The sequence below is a fragment of the Falco rusticolus genome, chromosome 2 (assembly GCF_015220075.1).
Source record: "Falco rusticolus isolate bFalRus1 chromosome 2, bFalRus1.pri, whole genome shotgun sequence".
Lineage (NCBI taxonomy): Eukaryota > Metazoa > Chordata > Aves > Falconiformes > Falconidae > Falco > Falco rusticolus.
In genome coordinates, this window is record NC_051188.1 from 88,690,571 (window position 1) to 88,709,138 (window position 18,568).

The following is an 18,568-nucleotide window of genomic DNA, read 5'->3' on the forward strand; positions in this document are numbered from 1 at the left end:
TATATAGTAAGTGTAATTTAAAGACTTCTTACAACCTGAAACAAACCTATATCAAAGATTCCCTGTTTTCTTTACGGAATCTTTCTCTCTTTGTTTTAGATAAATTCTGGAAAATGGCAAGACTTCTAAATGTTATCTTTTTTTTTTCTTTTTCCTAACAAAGAAATTGAAGTCCTTTGCCAGAATTTTACAAAAGAAACAGAATCAGCTTCCTTTAATCTCAGAATCCAAGAGAAGCAGCTAGGGTGGAGCAGGAAGTCCTGAACTCTGGAAGACCAGACTGTCTAGCTCAATGCGAGGTTTAAAACTTCTACATTCTTCAGGCATGGAGCCTAATCCAGAACTTCTCATCTCCTGAAAATACTTACCACCTTAAAAGTACCCCCAGAGGATGACATGAAAGCCCGCCTCCAGCTCCTTAGCAGCAAATTCCAAAAGGTGAGAACCAATCAGCAGAAAAGCAGGCAGTTGTTTCTGTTTCAGAGGATTGTTTTTGTTTGTCTATTTTAATTTACCTGTATTCTGGCACAAACATTCCAGCAAATTCTAGTTTGCTGACCAAATGCTCATCAGCTGGAAAATTTCCAAATATAGCAGCTGCATGGCACGCTTTCTTCACAGCAATGAGGATGGAGCTTAAATATGGAGTAGAAGAAGCATAAACAGTCCCCTTTAAATGAATAAACTAATTGAAAATTCCTGCTTAATCCTGCTACCTTTGAAATGCAGAGTTGAGAGACAGATGAGCTTCACGAGAATCCTGTTCCACTGCTGTCAAAGCTTTGTCCTGCAACACTCACCTCTGGTCTCAGAACAGCCTTCCTGCAGGCCTGGCACACAGGGCCACTCCGGGAAAAACTCAGGGGAAGTCGACGGGTTCGATTCTGGCAAGTTGGCTCCTCACATATTAACCAACCCTGAAGAAAGGGAGAACATAGAAGAAAACACATTTTTACTACAAATTCAAGTTATAGCTTCCTTTTACCCCACCTAAACAATGAAACATACTCAAGGAAGGAAAAAAAAATCCCAACTTTAACGTCCCTCATGAAGCTGATACTATCATATGTATAAAGAGGCGAAGGTCCTTGGTTAAGGTAACGCAGTCATTGGTGGAGAACAAAGCTGAAATCTTCTTGCTTCAAACTCCCACATTCTGCACACTGCAGTCACCTCTTCCTTGAAATATACTGAAACCTCTCCAGTTCAGACAGTATTAACACATAACAGAATTATTTTATACAATTACTTAGACCAAACAGCAAGACACCCCAGAGACCTGCAACAAATTAAATTTTGAAGTAAAGTGCCATTTCCTTGCCTGTGCTTTAGAGAGGAAAAACTATGAACTTTTAGGTTTTCTGATGACATCCAGAAGTTTTCTTTTATTTTCTCTTCTTCTTTTTAAAGTTATTTTTAAAACAGAAAGCTATGAAGACTTCAACATAAACTGACTCATTTAGGAAAACCTAACATTTTGGTGCATTAAAATGAAATAAAATCTGAGCCTGCTTGCTCTATGTCAGCTCAGGGAGACAACACAACAGGCTTCCCTTAAGACAATGAAAGGAACAATGCTTCTGGGATTGGTTAAGAATTTTCCTTTTGTACCAGGTTCAACCATAGGTTAAACCAATGCCACACCTCACCTCTAAAATCCACCAACAGCAGATATCTAAGGAAGAGCATAAAAGAAAGCACAGAGTAAAAGTTTTCCAGAAGATTTTCCCAGCTTTGGGGAATGGCTCAAGGACCTTCTGAATCACTGTCTCTATGTAAAGTGGTGACAGATGCATTACTACCCCATCCCAATGAATTTCAAGTGCTTTCTGAACAAATGTAAACTTTTAGCATCTGCACCAGCCTGCAGAACAACTACACACTATACAAAAAAGTACCTTATTTTTCTTGAAAACACACACATACACACACACTTTTCTTTTTTAATGCCTTCTAGTTTTTGTATCAGTAGAGACTAGGAGCAATCATTCTGCATTCACCTTTTCCATGCCACTCATGATTTTATAGATCTCCATCACATCAACTGCAAGCAAACTCTTTTCCAAACCACAGCTTGCATGAAAACCACTCCACATCTTTGCTGCCATTCTCTGAATCTCTTCCAGGTCCCTTTTGAAATGAGGGGGTGGAAGAAAATGGGACAAATGGTGAGGGAGATGAAACCAGTACTGCACACTGTATTCAGGATACTAGATGAACATGAATTTATACAGAAACGAGATGGTATTTACCATTTTGTTCTCTGCTTCTTTCTTTCCTCAAGTTCTGTTTCCCTGAAGCACTACTGAGCATTTGAGTACTGAGCAGTGATTTCCAGAAAGATATTTATTATTATCCAAGAATTGTAATTTTATTTTTCACCAGTAAGTCACTACACACATTGTATGCAAAATTAAGATGGATTTTTTAGCATCTGCATCACTTAACATTACTTGGCACAGCAATCAGTCTTCCATTGTTAACTGTCAAGTCAACTTGGTATCACAAGGTCTTTCTGCAACTCTCCTCAAACAGTTCCTGCTTTTAGCAGCCCTGAGCAGCTCAGCACTGTCAAACTCTGCATTTCAGATTATCAGCTGTTAATGTCTCTGCTGGGAACAGTGACTGTTTATATTTGCCTCCGTTTCCAAAATTTGTTTTTGTTGCTCCTGCCAAGAAGTTTAACCTAACCATACCAGGATTCCTGGTACTTTGACAGATGTATTACAAATCAGAGGACAAATCAAAAAGTTGCTTGCTTCCCTTCTCACTGGCTCTTTAACAAGCTGTCCCAACATTACGCTCTGGCAATGGCTTCTACCCACTTTTCACAGTGACAACTCAGGTTTCGAATTACCACATTTCCTACCCTTCCAGTTTCCACAGCTCCACTTGGAGCACTATTGTCACCATCACCATATTGGTTACAAGTCAATAATGAAAGTCTGCAACTATATACCTTTTCTGGCTTTCATTGCCTGGAGATTCTGGTTTGCTGGTGAAGCAAATTTGTTAGTAAGACACGACTTAAGTTTTCTCACTGGCATGGCCAAAGCTGAATCTGTATTTTGTACCTCAGTAATCCAGTCCTGATTCTGTATGACTATGTCAGTAGCTTAGTTTAAAGTTAAGGTATTTGAGTTACATGTGAAGAAATACATAAACTTTAGTTTTCCATTTTCCAAAACCTTGTTAAAATAAGATTTGACAATGTCTACTTTTAAAAGCTTTAGGTTTGGTGTTTGTTGGTTGTTTTTTTTTAAACTTATTTCTGTCAATTTCTTTCCTATCATTTACTGGAGTATGCGGAGACGTCTTTGGTTGGTTGTTTGGCTTTGCAGCTTGTTCTCTAAAGGATCAGATAACCTGAACACTATGTTCTTTCATGTTTGTCAGCTTTAACCCTTTCTTCAACTTAAAAATATATTCGCTATAATCTTTTCAAAAGTGCTAGAAGTCTGATTTAGTTTTTTCTTGGTTTTTTGTTTTTTTTTAAGATGAAACCTCAAATCCTTTTAAAACAACTTCATTTATTCTGGAGACCTCTCTTCTTTCACCAGTTCTCCAGCCATGGTGTTATATCCTCAACATCAATCCCACTCAGTGCCAAGCCCATCAAAACACTTCCCATTACTCTTGCAAGGAGGAGCTTTTATGCCCATGCAGGCAAACTAGAAAAACTTTGTGGGGAACTTCATGCCAACAGCAGTATATAACAGTACCTAAAATGTGTGCTCAAGTCCGTAATGCAGAAATGGAGAGTCCATTAAGGCATGCAGTTAGGGTTCATTTTGATTCAGCTTCGGATATCTAAAAGCCTGACACCCAATCTAAGCCAGTCACCCTATGATCCACTTATAGTAAGCGGAAGAAGAAAAAAGTATCTCTAAAAAGCGATTCACCAAACAGATTTTGGGATGAGCAAACACTGCTCTAGACTCTCTTAAAATAAGGGTATACCTACTGTCAGAGCAAGCTTTTTGGAAACAGTATGATCAGCGTATCTGATCACTATCCTTGAGTTTTATTGTTACACAGATTAACAATGTAAATCACTATGTATTTAATACTGCAGAGTGAGAAAATTCCAAGAACTCAGAAATCTTTGGTGGATTTAATTTTGGTCTCTTGCACAACTGTTGCACTAGCAGTCCTAGTACCACTCAATCCTTGTCACGTATACATTACTTATGACAAACATTTCACAAGTGACATTAGAAAGCTAGACACTGTTCAACAAGACTGAGCTAATTCATCAGCAGACGCTTCACCAGAAGAAGTTCTAATTTAGAACCTGACCTAACATAAACACCTGCCTTGTATATTCTGGAGTCAGCAGACACAAATGAGCCTCAATCACAAATGCTAGTTCTTTGCTTTGGTTTTGCAATCGAACCTAAGATTTATTTCTAAAATAGGAACGTGCTAATCTATTGCCTCACATTTTTTAAATAACTCAGTTTTAATAAACATGGAATAATTTTCTACTGAAAAAAGCTACTCAAGGATAGCACTGAGATCTTCAGGCACTCACTTATGTGAATACTGCAAATATCATTAGAGCCACTGTGAGGGAAAGCACAAAAACATTTCTGGAAAGGATAATGAATTGTTACAGATCTTCCATTAAATTAATTCTTAGAGACAAACCCTATGCTCTGTGTGGAAAGCTGTTTATGCCGTGTTTGCTTATTATGTGGCATATCTACCTTCCTATGAGACATCTGGGAGCAGTCTGACACAAACAGAGCCTTAAAATACACATCCAGGCAGGGGGAGGCACGGAGGGTGTCCTCACCCATTCCAAAACCCTCCTATTTAAAAGCATAATTGTTTCAGCTGTAACTATGAAAAGATTCTGTGTGCACAAAGAGAACACTTATGACTCAAAACATATTAAATGACTACATTTGAACTTTAAAACAATGTATTATACTAGAAAAACAAAGCATGGAAACTGCCAGATAGTATGGTATTTAGTTAAGGAATGCAAGTGCAACTGAAAAAACAAAGCCTGGAATGGGAGCAGCATCCCAACCTCAGCTGAGCAGAACACTCAAAAATAGATAACCATGAAAATAATGCATGATAAAAGTAACAGTGTGTTTTCTGCCACCTATTGGCATTTTTAGCTAACAATTAAGAAACAAAGGACTACACCACTTGCAAGGTACTGCTTCTGTTGTCTTATAAGGGAATGCACAGATGGTCCACCCAAACTAGCACTGAATAATGATATCTGAAGCAAGTTTCTTTATGCAATTGTTTCTGTCTAATGCAGTTATTGTTGCAGAACATGCTGATCTTTGCTAGTCACAAAATACAGTTGAAAAAAGACTGAAAACTCCTGCTTAAACTAAAACCAATAGCTTGGGATAAAATAAGGATTCAAATTCAAGAGCTTACTATTATACTTGTTTTCAGCTACTAACAAATAAAGGTCAAAACATACAACTTTCACTGAACAGTGTAATAAACTCAACAAACTTTATTTTAAAAAAGATCTACATTGTTGCCTACAATAAAAAACCCAAACATGATACTAACTACATGTCCCTTCAATTCATATAGAAAACAATTAATGTCACTTGTGTAGACTTCCTACCAGTTATAATTAACATTAAAGAGGTCTTTTCTTCTTTGTCACCTCTCTATTCAGGCCTTATTTGCTTTTGTTTGTACTTCGTATCTGTTAATCTCTCTTAACAAATGACAACAATAACTGTTGCTATTATGCATGGAAATTAAACATGTAGATAACTGTGTGAAGGGAGTTATTTCTGAAAAAAGCAGTATCAGAAACATGTAGCTCTTTATGTCTCTTGTTTTGCTTTAGTAATTAAGCCATAGCCTTGATTTATTTTAAACAAAAAACTTTTCCATGGACGTGCATGTTGTAATCAATTTCAATACATGCATTATGTTCTGATTCAATTTGTTCAAGTGCGTTATTGTTAACCCTTATTTGATCCATGCCTGTCATCTTCACTGACCAAACAAAACCAATCCTTCATTTCCCAGCAGCTATCACTGAGTCTGTAAATTTATTTGCAATAGATCAAACAAAATCGTAATAGGAAACCTTCAGGTTTGTTCTACTTGGTATCTGCAACACTGTGGGAAATGAAATACAAGTTGATAGGGGGAAAAAAAAAAAAGGCAACTAGCATTTCCAAACATTCTGTCTACAAATGCTTAGTTCATTTATAAATATAAAAAATGTATGCAAAAAAACCCCTGAAGTAAATGCACAATATAAAAGAAAATCCCTGAAGAGCACTATGTCCACAAACTGTAGCTAATGGGGAGAAATTTGCAAGTCAAAAGTAATTTTCTTTCTTTGTAAGTCTGTTCTTGAGAATTAGCCTCTCACATTCTAGTGATCAACAAGCATTATAAATATTACCCCAAAATACAGAGGCAAGTGGTTTTGGAACAGCCTTTCAAACAGAAGTTGCAGGAGTCAACAACATGCATTTATTCAGCTTTATTTTAATAGTTTTTACAAATTACATTTCACAATGTAGCTTGGTTGCCTGCCACAGTAGAGGACTGGATGTGCTTGTCTATGACACTTCAGTTCTGTATCTCTTCCTGCCTTCAGACAGTCTGGATGCTGACTACAATGCTTTAAAAGTTCACATGGAATGAAAACGTGAAAGTAAAAGTAAAAAGAAAAAAAGCTGCAAACACTGAAAACTATTCAGAGGCCGCTATCAGTCACTTAGGAGTTGAATTTAAAATGTCATTAGTGCTTGCTTCTCTACAATCTTACTCTCCATTGAAAACAATCTTAACGTGGATTTTTGGAAATGGGATCTTGGTGGATGATGTTCAACCTCCAGATGGCTGAGATACCTAAACTCAAGCACACTGGATCCACAATCCATGGCTTCCTCACTGCAGAGCTGAAATTATCACCCTATATCATCATACTTGCCAGAAGGGAAGTGTAGGAACACAACCTGGACACGCTTTCCTAGTCAACCAGCATAAGCTTGCTTGCTGTTCATGTCACTGATCAGCAAATCAGCTTTTGGAAGGCTAAATGTGAGAGAGAACACAACAAAAAAATTCTGATTCAGGCATCATTGTGAGTTACTAATCAAGCCACTCTAACTTCAAACTGACCTCCCCTTGCAGACTGCTCTTACAAAAGCATATTATTTCCACTAATTCCAAGACCAGAAGCTTCAAACCCCATTTTCCTGCCAATGTCCATTATTATGGGTAGCGTTGCCTAACAAGACAAATCTGGTTGAAGTGGCTTTAAAACCCTGGAAGGATGAGGTTCCACATACTGCATTACTGGGTAAACTATCCAGTCTACTGATACCCCCATGCAATGTTAAAAGAGAGATGATTTTATGAAATATTTTATATGAAGTTTCTTGTGGCAACAGTGGACTTGACTCAGTGACCTGAAAGTTACCAGTTCCACCTGCAATAACTTGTTCTACATCACAGGTGTGTTCTCCCTGTTCCACCTGTGCCTTCTGTAAATATCTGAATTGTCTGGGGGAGCAGACAGACAAATGATCCTCAGTAGTATACAGCATCCCAGGAATTAGAACTTGAGCCAAAATCTCTGTTTGCACATCCTTTGACAAGTGTTTTGACTCCTAGTAGTAGCTACACCTTTTGAGAATTACAGCACAACTTTACATTTGAAACACCATAGGTGCCATCAATATCAACTTAAAGATGAGCTACTGCTTGCTTTAAAGTTAGGAAAGTTTTTCTGCTGTGCACCAGAAGCCTAATTACTTTTAAGTAATTTCAACTTCAAATCTGCTTTTTTGCCTGCTCAGAACAAAGAAATACTCTAGTAATAACACTGACTTGATCCAATGCACTCGCACCACCTTGGTGAGATCTCAGCAGCAATGAAAATCTGAATGACACTGTGAGAACTAGTGTCATACACTGGAATTTCAGGAGACAGCACAGACTTGAGTGACATCTACCTGCCACTGCTACAATCCCAAGAAGAAATCCCCTCAGGTCAGCGATGCTATCATAAGTAGTGAAATGAGATTTCACACGGGAAGCTTTACCCATTTAGTGATGTGAAGTCCAGCATAACTCAGGTTCCACCGGCAACGTCACAGTTTTTAATGGGGAAATGTGCCTGGTAAAATCCTCAGAAGACCCCTCTTATAAAGAAACCAATTCTACTGCTGCTAGACACAAGAAAGGGATAGACTCACTGAATTTTTGAAAGGGTTTGTCAAGATTGAGGACTTGATGAGGCTAGGATTGGCATAATCAGAAGCACACTTCTCATCTGCAGGAAAAGTAACTCTTGGTGGTATCATAGTGCCTGCCTGCTTCATATACCTTCTGCAGCTGCTTCATCCTGGTTGTCCTTCCAAAGCTAGTACAAAAGATACATCAGACAGCTCCTTGATCAGTCTTATGGATGGAGTAATTTATCAGTGAGACTAGCAATGTAGACTCAGTGGAGAACACTTTGATCAGGACGGCTCCACACAGGCAATATCTTAAGACATCTGACAAGTCTGTGCATCTCCTAGACAGCCTGAGCAGAGACAGCCATTCCTTTGGAACTCGTCAGTACTAATAGGAACAGCCTGGAGACGGAACCATCTGAACTTATAAAAGACTGGATCAACATATGAAAGGAACATCTCGTGATATCAAAAACCCTACCTCTTGGTCACCCACCCTGTTTGGGCAGGGGAAAGAAAAGACAAGTAAATTCATCATGGTGATATCTGGAGATAATTTTGCCAGAAAGAAATTTGAGGGAAAACAAAAAGAATACCTTGTCACAGAAGATCACTATATATAGAAAATGAACCATCAGGCTTCCTTCCTTCCTTCCTCATCCCCCAGCAAAATGACCACCATCAGAAAAGAAGCCCTTATAAAAAATCATGCAACCACCAGCTTCTCAGAGGGAACAGACTTTTTTTTAGCTCTATAAAAGACTACTACCAAAGTTAGCTCTGGAAATTGAAGGTGGGCCTGCAGCTTCACAGATGTAGCACCCCACCTAGTTTGACATTCTTCCTATCAATGATGATATCCATGATAAGGAATGAACCAGCATACTCTATTGACACGAATTACACAAATCAACCCTAAAATCCAGAGTAATGGAGTCAGAAGCAATCATTGATGTAGAATTCTGGGTCAGCAACTTCTTCAGGACCCTGCAAAGCTTGATATCCCACAAGCAAACCAGACACCAAGCACTAATAAAATAATGTATTTGTGAGACCATGAGAAAGATCATTTATCTTTGAAGGAAATCTAGGGGACCTGCAATGCCTCTTCAATAAGTAGGTTCAGACATCTCTAAATCGTAAAGTAGTTTACGTATATTAATTGTTATCGATACACTAGTCATTCCAAACTTTTTTCCACTTTGTCAAAATTTCAACAAGAAATTACTGGAAAAGCTCCCCACTTCTTTAATACATTACCACAAAGAGATCAAATTGTACTGGGTCAGAAGCCCTAATGTTAGGTTCAAAAGATCCCTTACTAGAGAAAAGATATGTCCAAATTTCATCCTAGAATTTCAAAATGTAGAAGAATTTCACAATGAAGAGTATGTGCAAGTTCGCTTGAACTGCCAGGCATAATTGAAACTTTAAATCAATTATCAAATTATTCAAATTAATAAATCTAAAAAAATATCTTAAAACTAAGTTATATAACATATTTATACTCAAATTTGAGTATATAAAACAAAGATGACCTTTGAGGATATTTTAAGGCTTTATACTGCCGTCCTAACTGTAACATTTAATTACCTCACAATAATAAATGCCTTTGATATTTTCACAGACTCTTCAAATAAATTATTTCATAAAAGGAGCTGGGTTAAGAGTCTATTACTGATGCTGGCTGACTAGAGCTTCTGTCTTTTTATTTTGAGTGGGATAGGTACCATGTCAAACATGCTGGCAAGCTTGTTCTAGCTGAAGGGGAAGATATTGCAGCATATGCTCAGAGTGGTGAAGCATCTTAGATTTACATAAATTCCTTCATAAATTTATCCTACATCTTAAAACCCTTACCCAGGGAATGTTTATTCTGTGTTCTCTGGTATTTTGTTAGGAGTTGCGTACATTTGGCTTTAAAATCCAAGAAACAATGCAAACAGTTTTAGTAACTATTATAGTAATGATGACTGAAATTTGTTCCTGAAATTTATACGTAAAGCTAACTACAGAGCGTTAAGAGACCTGATTATAGATCCAGTGTGGTATATGACTATTTGGACCACAAGTAAAGATGAGGAACTATTTTATCAACTCACTCTTGGCCACTGACTTCACATTCATTTTTCTTTTTCTATACAATAAATATTGCAGCCAGCTCCTCATCCAGAAAAAACAGGTTACATTTCCCAGTATGAGTATTTTTAGATTCTGATGCTACCTGACCATCCCATTTAGGTGAAAAAGTAAACAGGAACCAGGCAGTTCACACTCCATTTCATGCTGCCTCACTTCAAATGGAAGCTGAAGATACGTTTTCAATTTCTTTTCAGAGCACTTCCTCATTTTCAGAGCTTCTTGAGTTTTGGCCTATATACCTGATCTGAATTCAGCTGTGGGATGGACTGGACAAAAAACTCTTATAAAGAAAGGAAATTCCTTTCCTAGATGGTTCATTCTGCTCCTCTTGAATTCAGCCTTATCCAGAATGATTAATATATAGATGCAATCTTTCAGGAAAAATACAAAACTGTCTCTTAAAAGCAAAGAATATTAACAAGGCAATATGAATTGCTGTTAAAGTGTACTACTTGAAAGCAGTACAGAACCTGGAGATGGTTGGTCTTATATCCAGCGTTATTACCACTGGAACCACATTAAAGGATGTTATCAAATTGAAGCGTCTTGGCCAATAACTTCCTAGTGGAAGGCAAATGACTGCTTTACTGCCCAATGAGACAGTACTGCTGGTAAAAGAGAAGGACACCCTCTCCAAAATACTATCTATTGAAAGCTCCTGTTCTCAGAGACACTTGTATCTGTTGTCTCCGTTCCCCGCTGGAAAGCTGCCAGCCCAAACTGACTCAAAGGCAACTGCAGTCAACAGGAGCCACACGAAGGACCAGATTGTGACGGTTCAAAGCAACTAGACAAACTGTGTAACTGGGGGCAAGGTAGCTACACTAACTTGCTACCTTAAAGAAAGCATGATAGGAAATCAATACTACCTATGTTTCTCAGAAGAACACAAAATGTCCTTCTACCTTGAAAAGGCTGATGATACTAGAACAACAGAACTGAAAATCTTTTTGAAAGAAACTACTCAAGACTGAAAGAAAACTTCATTAATCTCTAGAAAATATCACTCTCAGCAGTAACTGTCACGCCAGTTTGACCATTAAAAGTCTTGGGGCATGTGTGTGTGTGTGAAAGCAAGAGATAACAGAAGCAAGAAATACACCCTACCCCCCTAAAAAGAACCCAAATGTTCAAGCTAATGTAAAAAAATGTTTTAAACAAAACTATCAAAGAAGACAGAAGTGAAAAATATCTTGTATGTCAATGTAAGAGTTTTACATATTATTAAAAATTGATTTTTTTAAAAAAGTAAGACATCTTTAAATGTACAGTCATGTCATTTCATACAAGTTATTTCAAACTTATTGATCTCATTTGTGCAAAGACGAGGCTCTATCATCAGCCTGCTGAAAGGATAATAGAGCACTCCAAACCTTTATGATAGGTTTGATGCAAACAGTGGCCCTCATTTAAACACATGTAATAGCACCACAAGTGGACAAATTCCCACCTTAACAGTTGTACATTATAAACTAAATTAGCAAGTATGTTCTGCTTTACTTCACATCAAAGCCAATACCTTGGTCTTCTTATCCTCAGTAAAATAAGGTTCTAGGCACCAAAATACGTGCCTAAAACATTAATAAGTAGGGCACAAGTGTTCATAGGCTAACATACTGCTCACAAAGTGAACCAGCAATTACCAACTATTTCATGTAAAACAATCTGAAAACAGCTAAACTGGATTTCAAGCAAGCAGCTGGGAGAAGACATAACTTAAAATGACTACATATGGAAAACTACATTGAGAAAAGGATCAGTGAAAGATGTCTTATATATTTCTGTATGGAGAGCTAAAACTTCTAGAAGGATATTCAAGTCCATTCTGCAAAATATTCTCCCTATTCATACAACTCAAAGCAAGCCACATTCTTAGGCTATAATAGGTCACAACGTGCAGTACCTTGCTTCAGAACAAATTCTGCTTTGTCTGTCAACTAACCACAAAAAGCTCATACAGCTCATCCGTGTATTGCTTGTTAAAGAATCTAGCAACATACAAACAGCAAGAACTCCAGATTTCTTCAAACCCATGCTTCTGCTTTGCTCAGAAAGCTAAAAACACTCTACTCTCCCCCCACCCCCCAGCCTCTTCTTCCACTCTTCCCTCTCCCATCAACATTTGTACAGTCCTTTAATTTTTTCCTCTGTCACAGACTTGTCTTGCAGGAAGTTCAATATGACACTAGATGTAATACAGAACACACAGATTTTACGCATGTATATGGCAGTAACAGTAAGGTTTGTCAACTGAAGTATACATTTCAAGTTCAAGAGACAAAAAGATTGTTTATGTGAAACATATATCTTTGTAATACGGTTATGAACATTTCTAAATACTGAAGGAGTTAATACAGTTGTGAAAACTTTAAAAATGATAATGCACATAAATACATAGATACGCAAGTTTAGAGGAGCTCAAAGGAGTTAAAGGTAATGGCAGAGAAAGTGGTCTCAATGGTCTGGTCACCTTAAACTAGAAAAGTTTAAAGCATCACTAAGCAGTGTTTGTTCATTTAAGTTTAATTATTTTCTCCTTGAGAATGGCACTAATGAAACTGAATATCTTTCATGGTTTCGAAGAGCAGTCTGAATGGTCTGTAAACAGGACTGGGGGCAGACAAGAGAACTGGCTGAGCCGGGGGGTTGCTAGGTGATGCAGAATGTAAACCCACAAACTTGTTAAGGTTTACTTTGCTTTCATGCTGCTCTCACACAGGCTCTCCAAACTTTTAAGAATTAATTTCCAGGTAGCTATTTAAAAACAAAAAGTAGAATAATTAAAAAAGAAAACCCCTTAATCCTCCTCACCTCTTCCCTCGCCCCCTGCCCCCAATAAGAAAAAATAGGAAAGAGGAAAGGAAATTCACAGCATTAAAGTGCAGGAAATCCATCACAGTGTTTTGAATATGACAACGGGAAGAGGATCCTTCCCTCTAAGTATTTGTATGCAATTGTTGAGGCTGGTGATTATGAAGAAATTTTAGCATTTTCAGATTGATTTTTACTTTTTTAACTGTAAATAAAAATGATTTCTGGAGAAATACATCGGCCCTTTCAAGTACTTAAACTGAAAATAAAGTTGTATTTACTAATATTTCCACTGCAGATTACAAAAGCAAACTTTTCAGTGTAGCCATGTGGTTTTTTTACGCCCATCCTTTTCAGAGCAGTGGTTATTATTTTTTTTTATTTTTTTCTAAAGTATCTGATCAGAGATTGTCCGGTAAGAGCACTTTATTAGATCATCAGTCAGAGGGTTTTACAAGCACCAAGAGCTATGGGCTCAAATGCAGCACATCAGTTTTAATAGCTGAAGGTCTAATAGTAAACTGCAGATACTGCTGAGAACTTTCCATGCACTGAACTCTTGAAAAAGCACCATCTCTCAAGCTTAAATGCAGCTGCCTCTTTCAATGCCGCAAATGGGTAAATTTGACAAAAAAGCCACCATTAAGACTACATGAAAGGCTCAAGACAACATCCTTTCAATGCTTTGTACTTCAGTAATCAGATGTACTTACTCACCCCCTCCCCCAAACCCGATCAAGAACTATTTCTGAATGGTAGGAAATAATTCCACTTTGTACATCTTTTAGTTAATCAAGACTTTCTATTCAGCAATTTGACCTTTTGTTCAAAACAGGATTATCAGTTTTTTCGCCAGTTACCAAGGGCGACTCGCATGGTGAACATAATTGCAATAATTTGCAAAACACCATGGCAACCCACATTACAACTAGGTAAATACTGGTCTTTTGTGCTACATTGTTATTTTCAGAGATGCTGAAGTCAAAGAACGAATGACAAATGAACACAAAATTTATATTTGCTTTGTCTCAAAAGAGAAGAAAATTGATAACAAGAATTGGGGGGAAACCGACTACAGCTGTAATTTCTAACTTGATTAATTAGGATGGTAACAGTCCTTAACAGTATATTCAACAAACAGCCCTGACTTAGTCTCTCCACCCACCTCTCTCTCTTTCTACACTACTACCACTAACCCCCACCCCAGACAAATTTTTTCAGCTAGGAGAACAAACAACTCCATTTGCTCTTTTCTTCAACTTAATGGAATCCTTAATTACAGAATATTGTTCTCCTGTTCTTCATTACACTGAAAACTGAAAGTGAGAGAGAGAGGGGGGAGGAGGAAGACGGTGCCAAGCAGACAGGGTAGCTGCAGTCATCTTATCTGCCTTTGCTTTTTCTGTTCATAGCAGACCTAAAGATGAGATGGCATTTTTTTGTAATTTCCACTCCCCTCCCCCCCCCCCCCCCACATACTAGCAACTGTTGAATAGTGGATAATTAAGTAAACTATTTAGTGCTCAAGTTCTCTCACTAGCAGCATTAGTAAGACATGAAAGCTTAAGTCATGATTAAAATCCAAAATAGAGAGGAAGCAACTGCTTAAAAAGAAATTTCTTAACATTATCAGATCAAGTGGTTTCTAACAGAATACCTACTGTATTAAAACATTTACCTATGAATAGTATTATATACTTAATAAATGATGATTTTAAACTTATTTTCTTTATAATTGTAAATAACTTATTGTTACAGTTCTATTAAGACTTCAAGAAACCACATTCAAACCAATTATTTCAGAAATATGTTACAAATACATAGAAATAATTTTGCCTAAGAAAAAAACTGCTGAAAAACGTCTAATACATGTCACTAATTGACTTCACAAGAAATTGTGTGTTGTATATTACCGGAGCATGAGTACAGTGCTGAAACATTTATTATGCCACAGTGAACTAACTAAATGGCTGACAGCTTAATTTTCATTATAACCTTAATAAAAACAAGTTATATCTCTACACAGGCCAAATTCTGCCATCAGATGTATGCATATGGTTCCTATAAAATGCAATGACACCTTTTAGCAATGGATGTTCACATAGAGAGTACATGAAAAATACATTAAGCTGCAAGAAGCATGCAATCAGAAGAATCTGGTGTAATCCTCATTTCAGTTCCCTGTACATACAAATCGTACGTCAATTTACAGTTAAAGGACCACATCTGTATTTTAATTCTCATTAAAGGACTAGATTACCATTAGGATAAAACAGGCTTGCAAAGTAAACAAGGCGACTGCTGCATGCCTACGTATTGTGAACACTGGACAGCGTGTAGTAAAATGGAAGAAATGAAAACAAAGTGCTAAAGGCAACTGAATCTGGCCCCAGGGAGCTGAAACGCGTTACTGCCTCTGCTATACAGATTCTCCATGCTGCTGGACAAGCCACTTCCAGATTACTGAAAGGACTCACAAGTAACGATCACCTGAGGAATCATTTTTTTTCCAGTGAAATCTGAAGGTCTACACTGCTGAAGTTTGAGGGGATCCAACCATAACCTGAAAGCTGTGCTTCAGGCAGTTACACACTACCATGCATCCTAAAAAATCAGGTTCCTTGCTTCACAAATTAGGCACCAAAACTTACAGACACATTTGATGTTCATTCTCCTATGCCTCATTTCTCTGCAAAATAAAAATATTAATTTGCCTCCTTGCTTTACACAGCTCTTGCAAAGATGTTCTTTAAGAGCCACTTGATCCTACTGTGAAGTGTGCCACAGAAAACTCCATGAGAAAGATAAATAATTCTACACAAAGTTTCAGAGAGCGTACTTAGTAAGGTAAAGGGCATCCACTAAGCAATGGGTAGAAACAAATACAGACCAGCTGCTAATGAGTGCTGTCCAACCTATAGGCTGCAAGGTACTGAAAAAAAGACAGAATGGGATAACATCATACATAAATGACCTGGATTAAACTTAAGTAAGCAGTATTCTTCCTAGGAGTCAGGATCCCTCTTCTATATTTAAATTAAAAAAAAAATAACAAATTCCATCTTTCTGCCCATTCTTCAAAATAGTTTAAAGGAATTCACAGATTTTGCTGCTTGAAATAGAGTAACCCATAATAACAGTGAATTTCCACCTCCTCTGCAAGCCACATTTTGCCCAGTATTTGTCAATAGCAGAGGCAGGCAAAGACTGAAGTATTTTCTCATCCTTTTCTTATTAGAGCAATCATACTCAAATACAGTTGCTTGCTTTTCTTGTCCAAATTTTCACAGGCAATCTTCATCCATGCCTGCCTCCTCATGCTATTTCAAGCACACATGCCCAGCTAGGTGCTTATCTGACAGATACCACATTTGAATATTCTTATTCAGCCAATTCCACTCCATTCAGCTTCTTTGCTTTTAGTTTCCTCTATATCCACCCAGGTCCAGCTCCAGTCTCATATGCCAGTGCTAGTCTCTTTACTCACCTGTACTCAATTCTTGCAATCATACTTAGTGGGGTTATGTTTGGCTTTTTGTTTTTTCATTTTGGGTTGGGTGGGGTTTTTTTTGTTTTGTTTTGTGTTTTAAATCATGCCTATCTCCTGCTCCATACTAAAAAACTTTCTTAAATGTTTACAGAATTAGCAAATCTAGATGGATTTTCATAGGATGACAAAAGACAACCAGTAGAAAAGAGGAAGGAAGGGTGAAACATACACTCTTCCTTACAGCCAAATGTAAAGACTTCAAAGCAATAATTTTTCTGGTCAAAGAGATGTCTATCATCGCTTAATGATTCTATAAGAGAGAGAAAATACAGAAGGTGGAATCAATGAGAAACCAATTTGGCACTGTTTTAAAGGAATCTTTAATTAGAATTATCATGGTACATACTACCATGTCCACATTGCAAGAGCATATCTGGAAGGATATGTATCTGCCAGGAATTTATTATTGGCTAACATTTTATTAATAACAAAAGCACATAATACCAATACCACCTGCATGTCAAGTATGACAAGGTCACCTGAACAACTTGTTTAACACTGCATTTACTGCAATTATCACGCTATAGCAAGTGATTATAATTCAAGAACTTTCATGCCTGTGGGCTTCAATTAAACTGATTTACATTACATCAGATTTTCCCCTTTCCCATTCATTCCCCCTCAGACGACCACTACTGTGCATAAACGTAGCTGCTCGCTGGAACACACTAGGCAGGTTCATATATCAAGATGTGTACACTTCAACCGCAACTTCAGGTTTTATAACACTTTGATTTTGAATAATTAAAATATATCTGTAGCATACTTTATTCTGAGACAATAAAGATATACTGCTCTAACTCCACCTTAAATGACTCAATTTTCTTCCTGCTGCTGTTATTCAATTAAACTGAGCATCAAGCAAGACACTCAAAAGTCTCAAAAAACCTTCTGGTAAGCATTCTGAGATGGTCAGGCTTGCTTACTCATTAGCCTCCCTTCGGCTACACCACCACAGAAATGTAACTACTTTCAACACCTGCCCACAGCTCTTTCCTGCAGTCCTCTTGGGTCTCTCTCAAACTTTCCCTTAGACCTGCCTATCCTTTTTGGGAAGAGAGCACTTGTTCTGCCTCCCCCCAGCCTTGACTTAGTTTACCTTTCCCACCACAGTCAGATTGAATAGTTCTTCATTTCTTTAGGAGAGAGCAATTTCTTCAGCAACATCTGATACCCAATGCCATAGCAATCTCCATGTTAATAACAAGCATCTTTTGAGGGAAAATTTCCATACATGGCACACTGTCCAGATGCAGACCAGAGATCATGACAAGAAAAGTCAGAGGGGGGTGGAATTTTGAGAGACAGAGTTTATAGCCTTTGCTATTAAGTTTTTCAAGGGCTTATATAATTGAGCATATTGACTACTTGCCATGAAGAACAGTGCGGTGGGTTGATTTTGGCTGCCTGCCAGGTGCCCACCAAGCTGCTCCATCACTCCCCTTCTCAGCAGAATGGGGCAGGGGGAGAAAATAAGACCAAAAAAACCCCTTGTGGGTCAAGATAAAGGCAGTTTAATGAAGCAAAAGCAAAAGTTGCACACACAGAAGCAAAGGACAACAAAAGATGTTATTCTCTACTTCCCACCTGCAGGCAATGTTTGGCCACTTCCCAGGAAGCTGGGCTTCAGTACGCGTAGTGGTTCCTCAGGAAGGCAAACATCATAAACAACAAATGCTTCCCACTTCCTCCTCCTTTCTCTTAGCTTTTGTTGCTGAGCAGACACCATATGGTATGGAATATCCCCTTGGTCAGTTTGGGTCAGCTGTCCTGGCTGTGTCCCCTCGCAAGATCTTGCCCACCCCCAGCCTACTGATGGGAGGGAAGGCTGGAGAGCCAGCCTTGGTGCTGTGCGAGCGCTGCTCAGCAGCAG

General features: G+C 37.9%; 1 protein-coding gene across 2 annotated transcripts in view; it reads right to left on the reverse strand.

Annotated features, from left to right (window-relative positions):
* The window catches only part of POLA1 (DNA polymerase alpha 1, catalytic subunit), a 204,035-nt gene that overhangs the window by 65,701 nt on the left and 119,766 nt on the right, over positions 1-18,568 (reverse strand). For both annotated transcript variants that reach the window (XM_037377112.1, XM_037377111.1), the window contains exon 35: positions 801-917. In XM_037377112.1, coding sequence (XP_037233009.1) covers positions 801-917 — 117 coding nt within the window. The remainder of the gene's footprint in view (positions 1-800; positions 918-18,568) is intronic.